Source organism: Pithys albifrons, chromosome Z (genome assembly GCF_047495875.1).
Source record: "Pithys albifrons albifrons isolate INPA30051 chromosome Z, PitAlb_v1, whole genome shotgun sequence".
Taxonomy (NCBI): Eukaryota; Metazoa; Chordata; class Aves; order Passeriformes; family Thamnophilidae; genus Pithys; species Pithys albifrons.
Genome location: NC_092497.1, coordinates 60,618,072 through 60,639,088, shown reverse-complemented (window position 1 = coordinate 60,639,088; position 21,017 = coordinate 60,618,072). Strand labels below are relative to the sequence as shown.

At 39.0% G+C, this 21,017-nt stretch overlaps 1 protein-coding gene across 2 annotated transcripts in view; it reads right to left on the bottom strand.

Moving 5' to 3' along the window:
* CAMK4 (calcium/calmodulin dependent protein kinase IV) overlaps positions 1-21,017 on the bottom strand; it is a 156,227-nt gene that overhangs the window by 53,556 nt on the left and 81,654 nt on the right. The window contains exons 3-5 of one of the 2 annotated variants that reach the window (XM_071580090.1): positions 20,720-20,782; positions 20,101-20,183; positions 5,960-6,032 (exon numbers count right to left, since the gene is read on the bottom strand). In XM_071580090.1, the coding sequence (XP_071436191.1) occupies positions 5,960-6,032; positions 20,101-20,183; positions 20,720-20,782 (219 nt within the window). The remainder of the gene's footprint in view (positions 1-5,959; positions 6,033-20,100; positions 20,184-20,719; positions 20,783-21,017) is intronic. The other variant, XM_071580092.1, reaches the window with a different exon arrangement.

Below are 21,017 nucleotides of genomic sequence, written 5' to 3'. Positions count from 1 at the left end.
TAACAGCAAATACAATACCCTCATTTCCTCATTGCTGATGGCAGCATTGCTGGACTTGACGGCAACTCTTCTTGAATATGTGTGTTGCAAAAGGAGCTTTGTACTCAGCATAAACAGATATCAAAAAATATTTTTGACAAAAGAATTCTGAATCAAGGTCCTGATAAAGTTGCTGTGATTATAAATTCCATTCTGTTTCCCTACCAACAATTTAAGTCCAATGATAATAGGAAAAAATAGTTTAAATTCTGTTTATAACAAACAAGAAAAACAAGCAAATGTAAGCTAGCAAAATTATGAAGCTACACATTCAAAATGTCTTCACTTTCTATACAGATTATCACATGTATGAAACCATTACTGACTATTGCTTCAGAAACAGCACATTCAAAACACAAATGCATTTCTCTCCCAGGCAGTCGCAACATGTTGATAGGTAACAGTTTACCTACTTGCTTATTTGCTTTTGACAACAATGTGATAGAAAGGTCTCCCAGAGCACTCATGAAACCCTTGTTAAAATACTGTCATCAAATAGAAGAAAGGGCCAAGACAATTCCCCATGGAGTTGTCTCTGTACAAGATGTGTTAAACCACCCTTCTCCTGAAGGATTCAACTTCAAGCCTCACAAAGAAATACAACACAACATCATAATCCTTGGCACAGAATTGCAGCTGGAACAGTAAATTCCCTCTTGTATTACAGTATCAAGCATTGGTCCTCTTAATAACAACCAAAAAACACACTGAATCAGGCTTAAACCTGAAAGTTACAGAAATACCACTTTCAAGCAAACATACAAAAAATTTGACAAAAAAAATTTCTACATTTCCTTTCCTTTCTCCATCAGAAAAGCAGAGCTTGCTGCATAGCTTTAGATCAGAACAACTGCTGTTTCCTAACCATATCCTTATGGATAACAACACTTATGCCAGGAACAGATTCAGAAAACCACTCCCTACTGCTAGAGGGAGAATGGAAAACACTCAGGATTCATCAGGGAATGGGGAGAAATCTGAAGGTACAAACCCCTCCTATATTGAAATGTAAATATTTTGCAAAATATTCTAAAGAGAGGAAGTCAGTGTTCTTCAGTATCTACAACTATGCATAGCATTCATTCTCTTAGACACAGTGCTCCAAAATTTTGCTATTATTTTAAACAAGTCTTTATCCTGTGTTGTAATAACATCCCTGCCATTCTCTACAGAACTGAGCCCTGGGTTTCTTTCCAGCTTGTCTACTTATTCTTCCTAACAGTGTGCCTTCTTAGGCCTTGCTAAGCATATTTTGGTGATTAACACATTTGCTGTGTTCCAAATGTCAGAATTCTGTGACACACCCTGATTAAGTTCACCTAATAGCTGGTGACTAAAACTAAAATCCATTGGTTGCCTCTATCTCCAGGCAGCACTAACTCAATGACTGTGTAGAAAATATGAAACCTCTTCATAATCTTTTTCTACTGTACACTTTTCTTTGAATGTCAAAACCTCCAAATATCTAAATCAATTCTCCTGAGTCTCAGCCTGTCTTTAGAAGCCTGCTTACCTCATCTGGCCTAAGCTCTAACTGTCAGACACACCAGTGCCTCAGGGTCTGTAAAATGTACTTCCAAGCTCCCCACTCATAGTAGGTTCTCCCCTACTAACAAACAGCTCATTATCTGACAGATCAAAATTCACTGAAATGAATAGAAACCTTTGATCTAGGTTTTCTCTCTCAAACCTGCAAGTTGCTTAACTGCCCTCAGACTCTGCAATCACAGCTGAAAATTCAGTGTGCTCCCTGTGAATTTGAGATGACAAAGAACTGAACAGATGTGCAGCCATACAATGAAGCTTGAAATGGTACAAAATTTAAATAAGATAATAGAAAATGAGGGGGTCCCCACATACAGCTTTATGAAAATGTTCCTATCTAGGCAAGATAATGGCCACACATAAGAAAACAAACTATTATAAAATGTGATGGCAAATTAATTTCGAGACTGCTGGGTGAGTTCAAAACTATGTATAGTAGATATGATAGTAACTACCCTAATTTAAAATTCAAATTTAAAAAAAAATATTAATTTAACCCTCAAGCAGAAATCTATCACTTTTGACACTATGCAGAATAGGAAAGAAGGAACAGTGACAAAGAACTTGAAAGTACACTTAAAAATCAGCTTAATTTTCTTAAGTGTGACCAGCTAAAAATAAATGTCTTACAGAAGAGTGCAACAGTCACTTTGAGAGCAGTATTTAATTGATTACTTGAATACCACATCAATAACTCACTCTGCTAGACAGGCAATGAAGATCTGGTCTCATGACACGTGCATGCAGAAACCAACTAATTACACACAAACCCCCCCAAAAAAAAAAAAACCCAAACAAACCAAAAAACAAACTGACACCAGAAAAAGCATGCAAGAAGACCACATTGTATGCAACTCCTCCTCTAAGAGGGGAGAAATTACAATAATTTTCTAAGATAGACAGCTCTCAAATGCATCCTCTTTTAGGAATAAAACTCTGTTCTGAGATGTCAGGTAGCAACAAAACCTGTTCTGAACAGCACATTAAAGAGCTAAAAGATGAACACTGGTTTGACCTAGTTTTGTACAAGCCTTTCATCTTATGAATGAAGCTATCTCCTAGGTTGAAGAACAACAAAAGAATAATGGAAAACGTAAAAGTACAGAAGAGAGAGGGGGGAAAAAGGGTAATTTATTCCCCCATGGACTGGGAACACCAAATCACCTGCAAATAGCAGAAAGAAAAATAAAGAAAAAGGACAAAATGAATGTGGAGGTCTACAAAACAGTACTGGTTTTGTTATTTTCTCTGATCTTGGAAGAACAGAAGTTGAATATATTTATGATGGTTTGTGACATGAAGATCAAGATTAATTTTCTGTGTTCTACTCTGGCTGCTTGATTAATTCTGGTAAGCCTGTTAGAGTTGGGCTTACAGGGACCCAGGTACTGCAAACAGACAGACCTAGAAGCTTTAGGGCTTTTTCCAGTTTTAAGAATGTTAGTCCATTTGGTTTAACAATTTAAAAAGGAATTGTGCAAAAAATTCGTATGTGCTTTTAAAATCCCACTCTACACTTTTGATTAAATCCTTTAGAAGTGTCTCCAAAAACCTTTGCTATATGAAGACATAATACCTCCTCATGTCAATGACGTGCTGCAAGGACAGATCCATGACTACAGTAACAGCCCTTAAAAAGGGATCTATAAAACAATTGGTTCAAGAGTCCTCAGCAAAAGGAAAGCTGAATGCTGCTTTCTCTAAGAGCAATGTATAAAAATCACGTATGTCAAAATGTCTACGTGGTGCCAGGAGGGTATTCATTGACATTGTCTATTGTGCAAATTGTATAAATATTTTGTTTTAAGAATGATCCATGGATATATTTCCTTTTATTTTGTATAGATTATTCTGATGAAGCAGCATTTTCAAGTTTCTAACAATAACTCCTCTACTGCTCAGAGACACCATTCTGTCAAGTTTAGAGCCCCAATCTGTCACAGTACTTCAGCTGGGCAGCAAAGATCCCAAGATGGGAATTGCGACTTCCACAGCTTTTCCAGCTTTGGTTTAGATGTTTAGTCTCAGTCAAGAAAGGAGAAGTCAGTACACTTAATCCTAGTTAGGGATCTAGTGCAAGGATCCATAAAAATCCAAATTATTGCATGCTTATATAAAGGTCAGGTTTTTAGTTTTATACATCACTATTCCACTGATTTCAGTCAAGATACTACAACCCATAGAAGCTGAAGATTTTCATCTGGGTCCTGGCTTTTAAAACAAAGAGCTAAAACACCTTCTGAAATACATTTCAGCAAAACTTACTCATATTTTAATTTTTTTTCTTTTTGCAAAAGAATGTTAAATAATATAGAATCATCTTAGTTAGGACACTTCAACTGAAAAAACAAGTTAGTCATAAAATAATAATCTGAACCAATTTTAAAAATTAATACAAATGCATTATTCTGTGCACTAAAATGCATAATATAGATTTCTTTGAGTAAGAGCGACTTGATAAACATTGGATCATTCAGAAACATGCATGCTCTTGCAGTATGTGTAGTTAGTGTAGTAAACACCAGTTCTCACATCTAATTTAGTGTGAACAGGCTTAGAAAGAATACCAAACCATGATTTATAGCAGCTTTGCACATGGAGGTATTTCATTACTATCGCAGGTAAAAGTGCCCTAGTTGCCTTGTTGCTTCTGATTAACTGAATTACCATTGTAACCAGTAATCTCCTCATCTCTAGATACCTTCCACAGAGGTCAGTCATGACCACCAGCCCCTTCCTGATGACAGCTCCTGTGACACTATCTCCTCGGTTGATCTGTACAGATCCTTCCAATGAGCCCTTCAGGCTGACCTCGCTTTTTCCCATGTAATCAACAGCTGTACTTTGTTTGAAAAGGCTGACAGCTGGAAATACAGCAAAAGTCACTCGAGTTCCATCTGCACTACATAAACAATTCTGACTCCAGTATCTTTGCAGTGTTTGTGCTACCTGGCTGCTTCACCCCAAAGCACCTTCATCTGCTGCCAGCAGACATGCAGTGCTGCTGGATAAAACACAAAATATCTCCTGCTGACTCTGAAGGCAGCCAGGCACAGCAGAAGGCAAAATCCTTAGTATCTATCTCTCCTTAGGCCTTGACAACAACTTAGTTTCATGAAGAAAAATTGAGTTTATATTTTTATTTATCTGGAATGCTTCAAGCATCCCAACTGGAACACTATTTTGTCCAACATGTCCCTTCTCTTCTGTAACGGAAGTGATCAGTGCTAGTACACAGACTAGACAATTGACAAATTAATTTTTAAGTACTTTCCCAGCATCTGAATGCTGTTTTGGAGAACATCTGGTGTGAAATCAGGTGAAAGATCTACAAGTGACTAAGAAACATAGATAATATACAGAAACACTGTATGTAGACACCAGAAGCCTTCATCTTCTTGTCTCAAGAATATTTATACCTTTCTCTAAGTGACAGAATGTGAAATAGTTGTATAAAAAATCCCAAATGTTTGAAAATCACAGAAAATACAGAGCAAGAAGGTATATTAGAAACTGCCCAAGCCACTGGAACCAATTTTTTTCTGTTTTCTCTCAATTTCTTTCATTCTGTACAGGTATGTGCAATATGAAGAGCAAGAAGAGTTGATTTTTTATTAGATATGTTGCAATCCACACTATGCACTTTTCATCACAGAATCATAGACTATTCTGAGCTGGAAGAGACCCACAAGGATCATTGAAATCATAGCCCTGCTCAGGACAGCCCCAAGAAGCACACCATGTGCATGAAGGCATTGTGCAAACACTTCTTGAACTCTGGCAGGCTTGGAGCCATGGCCGCTTCCCTGCAAAGAGCCTTCTTTGAATAAATGCTTCTCCATGATGGTAAAACTTGTAATTGATCACCTTATGGCAACAACTGCAAATGAAGCATAACTTTTCATGGCAATGTTGTGCAGGAGCCTCTGACTTATATTTTTGTAACTCTTTACACCAGCTAACACATTCAGCTATCTATTATCCTTTAAAGTTGAGATGAAAAGTAATACACTTTTAAGGTTCCAAATAAATTACTGTGTCATATTCATCAAAAGGAGTGAGAGGCTATGCAAGTGTCAGTGTTTTCAAATTACTTCCAGGACTAAAACAGCCAGTGCTGAACTCCACAGCGGAGGCTGGACAGAGCACACACTCCCCTGTGGCAGACAGCTTAAAGCATTAAATGAATTGCCATCCAAAATTACTTTTTGCCCTTCAAAGTCCCACTACCTTAAAAAAAATCAATACAAAATTAATTATAGGAGGGAACTTGTGTAGATTGTCTCCAGTAAACTCTGCTGCTTTCATACATAATTATTTATTGAGCCACTAAAGGTGAATGATCAGGTGCTGAGTATACGATGACAATACTCACAGCAACCGCCTCCAGGATTTGTTTAACCGCGTCAGCAGCATCTCGTTCACTGTAGTAACCCTTTTCCACAATCCTACAGAAAAAAAGCAACAGGATTAAGCATGAACATAAATAAACAGTGCAGGCAGCAGATTCTTTTTGAAAATGAAATAGCAAGAAATCTGATGCCTCAGAGAGTTTTTGATTTTTTCTGATTTTCTAATTTTTGTAGATTTTAGAAGTAATTGTAATTGTAGTGATGTAGACCTCAATGTGTTAGTATTGAGTTCAATGTTTATACATGCCAACCTCTATCTAGTATCAATGCCTTAAATTCTTTTAGTGATTTAGACCTCTTTTCAAGGTAGAAGATTGAAAAATACTGTAAGGCCTGTGCTATGAGACATAAACAGTGGCAGAGTAACCTTGAAACCAGAACACTGGAAAACCTCCAAGGGCCCAACATGTGCTGAGGAAGACAAAGATGATGAAAAGAAGGTCTCAATCCCCCCCAGACTCAATTCATAGAATCAAAGAATCATAGAATCGATTGGGTTGGAAAAGACCTCCGAGATCATCCAGTCCAACCCTTGGTCCAACTCTAGTCCATTTACTAGATCATGGCACTCAGTGCCACGGCCAATCTGTGTTTAAAAATCTAGGGATGGTGAATCCACCACCTCTCTGGGCAGCCCATTCCAATGCCTGAGCACTCTCTCCGGAAAGATTTTTTTTCTGATATCCAACTTAAATTTCCCCTGGCAGAGATTAAGCCCGTGCCCCCTTGTCCTATTGCTGAGTGCCTGGGAGAAGAGACCAGCCCCCACCTGGCTATAACTTCCCTTCAGGGAGTTCTAGACAGTGATGTCACCTCTGAGCCTCCTCTTCTCCAGGCTAAACAACCCCAGCTCCCTCAGCCTCTCCCCATAGGGCTTGTGCTCCAGTCCCTTCACCAGCCCTGTTGCTCTTCTCTGGACTCGCACCAGCACCTCAATATCCTTTCTGAACTGAGGGGCCCAGAACTGAACACAACACTCAAGGTGTGGCCTCACCAATGCAGAGTACAGGGGAAGGATCACTGCCCTGGTCCTGCTGGCCACGCTAGTTTTGATCCAGGACAGGATCCCATTGGCCTTCTTGGCCACCTGGGCACACTGTTGGCTGATGCGTCAGGGATGGTATGGGGCTGGACCAAGGGGATGTGTGAATAGAGGATTCAGTGGACAACATTATAAAAACCATGGAAAATCATTGTTCAAGACTTGTGTCAGTATGTAGTTCTGAAGGCCATAGGCCTGACATTAAAGGACTTTCACTTTTTATCTTCTCCCACACTAACTTGGCTTGGAGTCCTGCTTTCTGGAGTCTCTCAAGGCATCAAATCAAATTTAAATATGAGGACCAGGGCTCTAGAGTGCCCCCAAAAGACTGGAAAACAAACCTTTCAAAATTTAACTTACCTTTGATTCCAGATGAAAAACTGGAGGTAAAATATCAAATAGGTAAGATGCTCTTAATATGTACACATTCAGTTCAAAGGTTTTGGAACTTTCTAAAACTCAAGGAATCCAAATTACTCTCAGACAAAATTAGATATCCTTTAGGAACTGCTTTTTCACTTTCATATCCAACTTAGGGCCTCCCCATCCCCCTGTTATTGATTTATTTATTTATAAAACACAGGCACTATGGAATGCACATACAGATCTGGATAATTCAAAGAAAGGGTTGGTGTAAAAATTTATTAGATTCAAATTACCTCTCAGGTGTAGTGGGCTAATCAATTATCTTTTCCCCCCCATCATAGAAAACTGAGGATGCTGTAGTCAAAGAATCACAGTTTCATTGCAACTAAAACTATCTTCTTCTTTCTTCTTAACATAAATAGACAGTATGCTATGCTTACTTTGTATACATGACATGTGATAGCTTGATTTTGTAATGTGTTGACCCTGTGCTGCTTATGGGGAGTTCATCAATATTATGAGTTCGGAAGGTCCTGCAAATCCAGTATTTTTTTTCTCCCTTTGCTTTTACATCAGTTCAGTCTTACAAAAACCAAGAAACCTTCAACTTTCTTCTTGAATATTACCTCTCTGGAGCCTCACCCTGATGAAAACAACAAGACAGAAAACACTTTTCTGTGCTAAGGTAATGTTGAAGTGGTAATGTTTTATGCAGCAGGTATTAATGCAGATTTCTGGATCTCCCATAGCTCGGTTGTCCTACAGAAACTCTTTTAAGAACACCAGCAGAGGCACAGGGTTTGGGGACTGACTCAGCATTTGCATTGCATGTTCTCCAAGAACCGCCATTCGAGAATGAAACATAAATGTGCAGTTCAACTGAGTCAGCAGAAGATACAGATCTGCACAATGACATATAAGCAGTTAATAAAAGAAAGATGTATCCTTAAGATGCACTAATACTACAGCTGAGACACTCAACAGTTGTTTTTAACTGTGCACAGTACTTGTGAACTGCCAAAATTCTCCCTTGGAGTTACTTTGAAGAGAAAGAATAGACAGGTCTTGTCTAGAAACAGAACCTGTGGTGCCTATGAGATGTATTATAAAATTACATCCTGTCATCACACAAGTCAGTTTTACAAAACAATACCTTAAAATCCCCATGAAGTAATGCAGCAAGGAAGTTGTAATGTCTGAATTCAAAAGTCACTGGAAAGACCTTCTGCCGCAAGACCAATAAAAAGACTCTCTGATGCCAGGAAAGCTGTACTTCTTTATCTCAACTGCTTCTGCTTTGCAGTAACTTTTTATCACTTCTTTTCCTCTGAAATAACAGACTCATATTGAGTTACCACCAATGCAACTCCTCATAGCTTCACAAAAGCTGACAGGAAAGGTGTTGACTAATGTACATGTGAAAAGCATTACTACATACTCATTAGAAGATCCAGCGAAGAAACAGTGTAAAGGTAGTACTCCAACAGAAACCAATGCAAACAAGCACAGCAATGTGGAAAATAGTCTCTACAGGGATAATCCTAACTGGCTGCAATTGTTTATACCTTAGTATTCATTATGTTCACAGATAACTAAGTCTATTCATGTGTCATCCATCGCAGCAAGTAATCCCTCTCAAGCAGCTCTTTTATTTCACCATGATTTCTATGCTGCATAATTACTTGGCCTTCTTTCTAGAAGTTTGTCTGGTTTGAGGTTTTTTTTGGCAGTCCTTTAGCTATCATCACATATGCCCTGCTTTAAAATCTGCTTTTCTTGTACCTTCAGCATCTTCCCTGCTTTGGTCATCTGTTTAAACCATTAGGGAGAGCTTTACTGGAAGATATCACTACAAGGGTAAAACAAATCAAAGTACAGTCACTGAGACATTATGTTAGGCTTTCAGCCTGAAGTATAGGAAAGAGGTTACAAAAAGCCATAAATTACACAATAAAATACTACATTATACCTGAAGGTAAGATTCCTCAGCTCTTTTGGGCTGAATTATCCTCTTCTATTAGATTACATGGTGAGACCTGAGCCACAATGATGCTCTTGCTTAGTTCCTTCCCCCTTCCCCCTGCCCCACCCTCAAATATACTGGCTTTGCTTCCTCTTCCTTTTTAATTCAAGTAAAGTATTTAGTGTAAGCCAGACATACCTGCCTGTAGCATCCACCCTGTCCATGCACTGAGTCCAACAAGCGCAGGGTGACCTTGTGCACCTGACTTCAGAAACGCATGTGGAAGGTTTTAAGGTTTCAACAGGATTTGGAATTCTCTGATTTTCCAACACACATGACTAAGCTAAGAGAACTATGAAGCAATGCAGTTACAATTCAAATTACATTTTTCCTTTAATCCAATGAATTTTTCATTTTACTCTATGGTAAAACAGTCTTTCTTCTATCTTTTTCAAACAGATAAACTGGGGAAAGACAAAAAGGTACATCTCTTAAATGCAGTCTACTTCTTTGTATTTTCCTCCATTCAACAAAATGAAGGAAAAGATAAGATCCTGAGCTTTTTGTCAATGCCCAACAAATTCAGAAAAGAAAACCACTAATTACCTGACCACTGAAAACCAGAGAGAGATCAAAGAGATGCTCAAGTCTGTCCTCTTGACCTCAAGATAAGCCCACCCTGACTTAGACAATATATGGGTAGGGATACGCACTACTCTCATTACTTACATTAAATACACAGCACAAGAAGTGCACAGACATTGCAGATGAAGCCTTTGTAAATTTACACTTTAAAGTAAGCAAAGTAAGTCAATGAAGTGTGAGTCCATATTTCAGGAGACCAATAAAAAGCAAGTGTAGAATTGTTGTGCAATTCGCTTGACCCATTCTCTAATGTTTCATGTGAACATCATGCACTGGCAGGCCAATTACAGCTTATGTCACATGGAGTTACCTTTCCAGTTCTCCAGAAGACTAAAATTCATATATATTGAGAATAAAAATCTAATTCTTAATTAATAATATTCTAGCAAATAGAAAACCTAATCTTCTGCAACATCAATAATTGAAAAAATACATATTCCTTTCTAAAAATGAGTATTTATTTCTAGTGGCACTCTGCTTTAGAACTAAAACCTGGCTCTTATGCAATAAGAAAGAGTACTGAAAGAAGATTACCATGTAGTTTAGATCATGTAGTAATGCTGAGGGATCATTTGCATATCTATTTTTTGCATCCTCCCTGCAATAGTTTACATAAGACAAATGGTAGGTGTGCCAGTTTGCTTTTTTATAACAACACTCCTACCTGAGACCAATGAAGCCTCTTTGCAAGGATTTTTCAATTTTAGCCTGCAGATTAGCAATGACTCAATTGCCCCTTTTTTCCATAATGGGAAGGAAGCTTGCAGAAATGTTTTGTTTTGTTATTAATGAAGCAAACCCAACTATTTATAGCTAGTTTGCAGAATAATCTTTAAGAAAACCATGGCTGAAGGAAGATTAAACCTTTGCTGAGAGGACAGAAAGATGGCAACAGCAACAATAAGGAACTAATTAAATACTCTCTTTGATATGCAAATGACAGAGGCAGGTAGGTCGAAAGAAAGTGTGAGAGAAAAATTGTGAGGAAAACAGCTGGGAATCCAGAATAGCTTGCAGTCAAACAACTGACAAACAAACAAACAAACAAGCAAATCCAAACCAAAACAAAAGGCTTGGAGAACCACTGAATTTGGTGCCCAAAGAATCCAGGAAATTCAGAACAGAACTTCAAAGTAAAGATATCCTGGAGCAGGCAAAAATGCATTGCTGGTTTGTGTAGAATCACTTTTTCCTTCATGCTTACGTGCACACATTTATTGAAATATGTTGATTCAGTTTACACACACACTTAGCAGAATAACCACCGATGGATATCAAGCTACAGGTCTCCTAAAACACCACCTGCTTTAATATTGTCTTTACAAGCACCTGTCAAAATATTTGAGACAAATTTTCCACCTATACAGAGAAGCAGAGTAGTTCCCAAAGGCCACTCCTCACTGTCCCTTCCCACTGCTGGTAGAGATGGAATGCCCTCTGGGAACAGTGACAGTCGCCACGGTGCTGAGATGCACCTCTGCAGGATCTAGTCATCCAACAGAAACCACCCCACTGTGCCCCCACAACCCAGAGCCCTCAGCTGCACCACGAAACACTTATAATGCTCTCTCAGGAGCTGCTGATGCTCAGAGGTGGAAAAGGCTTGTCAGATAATGAAGTTATAACAAATTTCGTGAGCAAAACCACACTTAAAGAGTCACACTGTCCAGCAAACTTGTGGAAATGGTATAATGTCTTTCTTGTGATGCATTCTCTCCTATACACAGTGCCTAGCTGAAATTTTGGTAGCTTTCATCCAATCATCAAACACATGTATGTGTTCAAGTGTTTCATAATTCACAGTAATCCTTGCCAACTTCCAACCAGCCTTTCCAGCATTTCTGTTCCCTGTGAGCACTCCAAGTTTCCTTGCAGTATAAACTCTTCAGTTTTGCAGATGGTTTTCAGTGTAGCCTCTCGAACACAGAACTGCAGTGATTGCTATGCTGCTTATAATGCTTCCATTTTGCACAACTTCACAGAACCTACAACAGCAGATGCCTAAGTTCTCACCAGTGTTCACCATACCCTGGCAATATGCAGCATAATTTGGGAAGAGCTTGTAATGGATTTTACTCCTTTTAGGACACTCTTCTTAGGACTTGGTACTATAATTCATTGTAATTGTATAAAGCTACTGAAAACAGCAGGATATCCCAGCAAAGTGAGGTAAATAGTGGTCACACTTGCTTTGCAGAAACTTTATTACTGGTATGAACCCAAAAAGGAAGAGTTCAGTACTGCTAAGCTAAACACACAGGAATCTGAAAATCAGTGACGAAAGAGATGGGAAATCCAACATGCCATTTTAGAATCAATTTTCAGAGGAGTATTAAAATTATATCAATAGACAGTTTTGCAGTTACTAGAATATAGGTCTGGGGATTAAAGACAGGCAGGTCAGGCAAGTGGAAAAAATCTCCAAACAAGAACAAAGAAATGAACATTTCATCAGAGAAGGAAAGGACTACGTTTTGGGTGTGATATTTTGGTGACTAGCAGAATAGTGTTCATCCTTCCCCAGTCAGCACAGCCCACAGAACCACTCCAGACCTTACAGTGAAGCTACTCCTGAAACTTATAACTCAGAGGTCTGGGGTAGGGAAGAAACAAAACAGAATATGAGCCAAATGGCACAAGGAATCAGTACTTTCCCCAGCTCCCTGTCCCTGAAACCAAAGACTCTTTCTCTTTTATTTTTCTTGGGTATTGGAATCTAGTGCAATGAATATTCCTGCAATTTCTAACATAAGCTGTTCTCACAACTCCTGGCGATCAAAAAAATTTGAAATCTTACCACTTTAACAAACTTACTTTTTCCTCCTCCATGCTCTACATTCACTAGTTCTCCTATTCTTAGCTTTTTTTTTCTGCTTCCCTCCCACACAGGCCACTCTACACATCCTGCAATTTTGCCTCAAATGTGAGCAGGGAAATTTTGTGTCTTGCTTCCTTTACCTCAGATTCGTAAGTGTACTTAGTTTTATAGTAATTAATCTAATCAGTTACTCTGAAATCTGCAATAGTTAGCCATCATTTAATATTGCTGCTATAAATACTATTTGTCCACAATGTGGAGCTGGTAACACTTGAGTCTTAGATGAATTTAGAAATGCATCATGTGGCTTGCAAAAGTCCTGCCAAATCTACGTAGGGTCATTTTCATTCTGCCTCTCACTAGCTTTTACCCAAAACCCTTGCACCAGCCCTTAGCTGTGGGCTGTATCATGTTACATCATGTTTCCTGTTCAGTATCTTTATTGATGATCTGGATGAGGGGATTGAGTCCAGCAGCAGCAAATTTGCAGATGACACCAAGTTGGGGGCGAGTGTCCAACTGCTGAAGGGCAGGAGGGCTCTGCAGAGGGACCAGGGAGAGATGGGCTGAATCCAACAGTGTGAGGTTCAACAAGATCAAGTGGCAGGTCCTGCACTGTGGCCACAACAACCCCCTGCAGCGGCCTAGGGTGAGCACAGAGTGTCTGGACAGGGCCAGGCAGAAAGAGATCTGGGGGTTCTGATTGACAGCAGGTGAACATGAGCCAACAGTGTGCCCAGGTGGCCAAGAAGGCCAAGGGCACCTTGGCTTGTATCAGGAATAGTGTGGCCAGCAGGACAGAGAAGTGATTCTTCCCCTCTACACTTGTGAGGCCACAACTCATGTGCTATGTCCAGTTCCAAGCCCTTCAGTTTAGGAAGGATATTAATGTGCTGAAGCAAGTCCAGAGAAGGGCAATGAGGCTGGTGAAGGGTCTGGAGCACAAATCCTGTGAGGAGTGGCTGAGGGAGCTGGAGGTGTTCAGCCTGGAGAGGAGGAGGCTCAGAGGTGACCCTATCACTCTCTACCACTCCCTGACAGGAGGTTGTAGCCATGTGAGGTTGGGCTCTTCTCCCAGGCAACCAGCAATAGGACAAGAGGGCACAGTCTTAAGCTATGCCAGTGGAGGTTTAGGTTGGACACTAGGAAGAAGTTCTGCACAGAGAGAGTGACAGGGCATTAGAATGGGCTACCCAGGGAGGTGGTGGAGTCATCGTCCCTGGAGGTGTTTAAGGAAAGACCGGATGTGGCACTTGGTGCCATGGTCTGGCTGACAAGGTGGTATTGGGTCATAGGTCAGACTTGATCTCAGTGGACTTTTCCAACCTAATTATTCTGTGATTCTGTGAAGACACTGGCTTATATGATTACTATTTCTGTTCCAATTCCTGTATGTGCTAGCAATTAAAAAAATTATTTCATTCCATATAATAAATTTCAATTTCTCTCAAATGTTTTGGTTGTCATGGAGATTTACTCTGGCCTATTCACTTAACTCTTATGTAAATTCTTGTATTTAATTAAAATTAAATCAGAAGATTTCTACAGGTTAAAGTGAGACTGAAAACTACCAGAAACAGGGAAAGAAAATGACATCACTTGATTCAAGAGCAAAATGGTTTCCACAAAGGACACTTCCTCAATGAATGATTCACTGATCTATAGGTTCATGAATAACTGAGGTGATTCTAATTCCTTGTTGCTCTGATTTGTTTAGTTAAAAATAACATTTCCCTCCTAAATATTTATGTGTTTTCCATACTACAGAATTGAAGACTAATAAAATATCTTAAATTGCAGCTCTTTTTCAGTTTGCTGATTTTCTTCCTTATTCTACAACCATTTTCATATTCCAGAGCAGACTAGCTGTTGCTGTCTCTAAAGACAAACTGCCTGTCCATGATCTGAAAAAGGATAATGGAAAATACAGAGCTGGGTTTGGATCTGTCTCCAAGTGAAACAAACTAGAAGTTTTTCTTCAATACTGTATGTAGAAATGAAATGAAGGATGGCACTCATTCAGGAAAACTCTTCCCCCTCCATTTCAATTAAGCAAGAGGCACTTTCTGATAAATGTGGCATGCAGAAGAATAGAGAAAGACTGAATATTTCTTCTATCTCATACTAGAGTTTGTTTTCCTCTTTTTAACTTTCCACTTCCAACTCAGCATTCTGTAGTACCCACTGAAATAGACGAGTTGATGTTTAAGGAGCTTAATTTCAGAAGACATTTTAAAAAATAATAGTCCTAGTTTCTAGAGGTTGAAAAGCCACAGTGCTCATTAATTGGCTGCTCAAGCTTCATTCCCAAACAAAAGTTTCTGTATAACTGACCATGTGAGTCAACGCAATAAACTGAATTACTGCAGCATGTCACAGCTCCTGCCTGGTGAGCAACTAAGAGGTGACAAAGAGGAGGAAACTCAGGCCAGGCAAAGAGAGCAGAGCTGAAGGCACTGATGAAGCTGCCCCGCCAACAAATGCTGAGGTGTTAACTGGATTTCTTTGTCTAGCTTAAGACACCATGATCTGAGAAAGATGTGGGAATGTGGAGGAAGTTCAACAGACAGTAATGGACACATAGAAAACATAACTGGGGACAAAAAACTGCAGGAGCAGAGAAAATGCAGTCTTCTGCAGTTGTTCACTGCATGAGAGTTTGCTCTAAAGTTTGCTTTAAACAAGAAAGTAGTTACCTTCTCCCTACCTGCTGGCAATAAGGCAAATAAAAAATGGCCAAATTTGCAGTAAGAATTTCCTGATATTGAGGCTGAATCTGATCTGGAAAGTCACTGGAATAGCTTACATAAGAAGACTACAGAGGTATTGAAGAAACAAAACCCAAAGCCCTGGATGCCCAAGGGTACTGCCTGAGCTCAGGTGACTCACGTGCCTGCTCCACCCTTCCATGCCAAACCAGCAGAGTTCTAGCTGCCATGATGTTCTAACACATTGCTCTGGAGCTCACTCTGGCATATCATCTACTTCCCAATAAGAATGAAACAACTCACCACCAAATTCTGAAACTGGGCACAGCTTACAAAACACAGGTTGTGCTTATATTCCTCTATATCACAATTCTCAAGAGCATTTACATCATTTTGTTATTCAGTTTAGGATTATTTCAGATTCACCTCTTCCAGTCCTCCTTTGGTGGCCCTGGCCTCTTGTACAGTGTGTGGATCTAGGATACATTCTAAATTTCAACACTGAACTGAGAAGTACACTATCTAAAAGGGATTTGCTTTTCATGTTTTCATCAAGAGATCACCCACCTCAATTATCATTTAGGACAAGCATTTCAGTCCTCTGAATATTTAGGATAAGTTTACTTCTTCCTAAAACATTTTGACTTCCCTTTAGACTCTTGTCATAATGTACATAGAGAAAAACACAACTAAAACCAAATTGGACAAAGCACTCACATTCTAACTGACTTGATAATTTCAGGAGGTGTTGAATCAAGGCACAGAATCATTAACACTTGGGTCAGAGACTGTATGCATGTGAATGCATGTGTGTATGCCTGTATATGCATGTGTATATGCCTGTATGTGTGTGTCTGTGTGTGTGCCTGTGTCTGTGTGTATTTGCAGGGTACAGCTACAAAGGTTGTAGGTATATATATACCTTGCCACCTGCACAGAGCTGTTAAAACCTCTCTGTATTTCAAACAAACAAACAAAAAAGGTTAAATGTGTTAATAACTAAGGAATTTAGTTAAGCCTCAAATAACTTTCTATTTAATTTAACAGTTTGTCTAGCATCCAGACTATGTAAATCCATATTACAGTGGTGAGGCTGTGGGAGAAAACTCAGAATATTTGTGTCAGAGCTCCTGAAATCACAAGAACTTTAAGTATTAACAACATCTAATAAACTGAAATGCTTCACAGGCACTGATGTGTCCAACTCACAAAAGGCTTTCCCAGGTCCCAGAGTGACAAAAAATTAGGCACTGAACATGAAAAAAAAAGTGTAAAGGCCTTATTATAACTCTGTAGAGGAAGAAAATACCACATTACTCTGGAAAGACTACAAATGACCGTTAATGCACAGATCTTTATTCTTAAATAACTGAGCACTGAAGCAAACAAAAGATGCTCTTTTGACACTAGCTTATGAAAAACTCCCACTTTAGTGAGTGATTAGTTCCTTGACTCTTTTTGATGTCCCTTAGCAATTCTAAGTTTAAGAAGTGTAGTGGAAACACAGTCCTTTAAAGACTGTTCAGATGTTAGAGTGATCACTCTTCTGTGCATTTCAACAGTTGTGCTCATTTGGGATTTGGGTTTTTCAGCCAGCTCCTGTCCTGGTGAGGAGGGCTGTGACAGCAGCCCGTCCCCAGAGTTATGGCAGCATGAGGAGCATGACTGCTGGGGCACTCAGCCCTTACCTGAGGGAGTCTGCGAAAATGCTGCCAGTTTAAGTGCACTTTAACTGTGCATGTTTGTTCTAAACATTCAGAAATGAACGAGGAGGGCCAAGCAAATATCAGTCATATGAGCCAGCACTAAGCTGGAGGTGCAGCATCTGTAAACAACTTTAATATCAGTTACTTTAGATCTACTGCAGTTTTCTCTCTGTCTTGGTCAGTTCCTCCGCTTGCGTGCCACTCTCTTTACCACTCCTTGTCACAAGCTCTTTGTCAGTCCTCACTGGGTTGCCAAAACTGTCATGCAAACTGGCAATAAAATATTCTAATTAACCAAAACTTCTCTGGTTTAGCTTAGACTTATATTTATAGGTTTTGGTGTAATAGGTCAACATATGACTTACTGCGTGATTTATGAAGCCTAGGAAGGAGTTTTCAAAAATACAACCAAACCCAATCTGATTTCAGCTCTATTAACTCAGTGGTGTAACTGATACGTTTTTCTGAATTTGTCTCAATTTGGGTAACACAATTGAAAAATTGTCCTAATGAGAGTTCATTTTAGCAATAACATGGGTGGTTTTACAGTAATGTTAAACATGGTGAAGGAAGTGAATAATTTCATTACCCAGAACTTTTATGCTGAGTGACATGAAACCAACAGCACATCAACTATGCTAATAGGATTCTAGAAAACTAATCGGATCTTGGGTATTTATAAAATCATCTTCATGATAAGAGGGATATTTACATGAAAGAATTTACTTATCTGAAGCTCAAACACTATTCAATAGCAGAATGGAGGTCTGGATGGCAGAAAACTAGAGCAACAAAATAGTTGATATAAAAAGTACCAGCACATTACAAGAATCAGCAGTAACAGCAATGAGGATATTTACAGCAAGCACAGAGGAAGTGTTTGCGTCATGCAAGCACAGAGGAAAAGAGTGCACACAGCCTCTCTGTCAGTCATGTCATGTCAGTCAAGCATGATAAAAAATATGTAAGAACTGAAAAGCTAAGCATGAGAGGGGAACCTGCCCTAAGACAGTAAGCTAAATTTGCCCTCACTAAAATTCAGAAGGCAGCCATTGCATAGCAAAATGCAAGTGTTAATCCTTCAGCCCAGCTGAGAAGGGGTTGGATGTTTGATTGGAGTCACCAGTGCAACACATCTAGGCTGCATATTTCTATTTAATTAGTTTAAGTTTAAGGTTGAAGAATGAAGAAATACTCCTATTGCTAGCTTAAGAGTTCAAAACAGTTTTTATGGTTTCTTTTTTCACCGGTGGTTTTGGGGTTTTTTGGTGTTTTTTTGTTTGTTTCGTTTTTTTTGTTTTTTCTGAATCACAAATCAGAGAGGTCTGTTTTGACAAAGTGTGTGTTCTGTTGTACATGGAGGAAAGGAGGATGCTGAGTTCAGACCTCTACACTGTTGGTGCTCATTAGCAGCATCACAAGGGGGCACCACAATTCAACTAAGTGACTAAGTGACTAAGCTTCTTGTCAAAGTGTCAGACAGCTCATCCTAGCTGTCCAAACTACTGGATCAGGCATTCAATGTTTTTAAAAAATCAATCTGACAGCTTAAATCTGATAAACACTGCTGAGTATAGATCATAGAATGCTGAAAATGTCATAATATTAAATCCTGGTTCCATCAAATAGTACAATTCCCCATCCTGGATCCCATGAAATCTTTTCAGATCTACCACACAGATGCTTGCTGCTCAGGAAACAACCATTTCATTGGCATATTTGTGCTTTCCCTTTGCAAAATCTTCTCATGAAAGACTCCTGTAGAGTATCCAACCTTCCTGAAAGCAAACTAATCTGAAACCACATGGATATATAAAGGGCTATATGAAAGGTAAGGCATCTTGACCAGGGTCCTTTCCAGCTCAGGACTGAGCACTCAGTGGGTGTTTAACTTGCAGCACATTTCTCCTCATTGCTCTGGCTGAGTAACGAGAGAGTATTCACCTTTCTTTGTGGAACTAAAAATGTCACAGGAGCAGTTGCTTTTGTTGTTATTGTTCACAAATAGTCCTTTTCAAGTTCAAAGCTAAGACCATGGTAAAAAACAAAGAGTATATGATCCTGTTTTTTCAAGTCAAAGGTACTTTTGGATTGAATCTTTGATGTGTATTTGTATAACAGTCCTCTCAAATACTAAACTTGAATTACAGAAGAAGAAAAATCAAATAACCTGTCCTTACGTAAGTTGGAAATCATCAATGCTAGTGAGTTAATTCATTAACTCTAGCCACTATCAAATGTTTTTCATATCATCTCTTGCTCTAAAAAATGAAATCCCTACCAGTAAACTATCACACCAACATCGTTACAGATTTATTTCACTTTATCCATATGCACCTACTCCACAAGCAAGTGCAGCCTCCCGAGTAAAACCTTCAGAACTCAACATCTGTGTTGCAGAACTTTTGCAGCAAAACCAGAGATTTTATAAACACAATGAATACCAAAGAGATTTTCTTTCTTGTTAGTCTGCTTGCCAAAATTTTATTTCACATTATACTATCCCCTTGGCACACTGATTGCCACCTAACATGTCAATTATATTTTGCCATTTTTTCCTGCCTTTAATCTGCTCTAGCACACTCAATGCTACGCACCCGCTGAGCACCTTTCTTCAATATTTACAGACTACTTTCTCCATTTTCAACTCATGTATTTTTTCCAAAAAGTCTCCTGATATTTACCACTCCAAACATATTTTAAAGCTATTTCCTGCAGATATTTATCCATGTGAATAAACCATATGTTGATGAAATAATACCAGTAATTAGTAACACAGGGATTACACACAAAGAAGAATCTGGACTCTAACATCCCTGGGGAAGGTACCGAGCGAGGTGTGCACAGGTAACTCACCTGTCAAATAGTTCTCCACCTGTGACCAATTCCAGAACAAGACTGATTTCTGTCGGGGTCTCAAATATTTCCTTCAGTTTTATCTGATAAAATAGAACAGAAAGTATTAATTTTGCTTATTTGTCTCCTTGCTGCGCATTGTCAGAGGGTCAACAGTAAGACACAGACCACAGCTGGTAGATCTACCTTGTTCTCTCTCACTTTTTTCCCTAGTTCTGTTTCCTTTGCATTTCTTTTTATTTTCCTTTTTTATTCCCTTACAGTTATTTTCTTACTCATACCTCAGTAATCTCTATGAAATACGGGAGTTTCAGAGCCTGTCTGCCAATCTTTCAGAGAAACTGAAAGGTACAACCTTTCCTATTCTCCAAGGACAGACAATACCAACTTCCACTTTCATTTTCAGAACTTCTTTCACATAGTTTCTCACTCAACTCTGTAAGAACATCAATATTTTATTTTAAAGTGCAAGCGTAACTCGACAGCATGCTCATGAAGAGAACTCAAAGCTTTAATCCAGGCCTACATGGATGAAGCCAAACAGTCATCTCTCATGAACAGAAAGAATTTTAAAAAACAAAGAAACAAATGTGGAGTGAAAGAACGAGGCTAAACTTACAATGTTTGGATGTGAAAGACGCAGAAGAACACCAATCTCTGTGCGGACAATTTTCTTGTCTACCTGGTTAAAAGTGGGGAAGGAAAAAGTGAAAAAATTATTTCTGTGTTCACAATAGAGACTTTCAGCTGCATCACAGGAAAATATGCATAAATAACATTTCTAGATCTCCCAGAAGAATAAGTTGACACCAGTCAAAAATACTGTAAGAGGTAATTTTCCATTAACTCAACACAGATATGATAACAGAAAGGCATCTGCATGTAGCAAAAAGTTTACAGATAGACATATAAGTCAT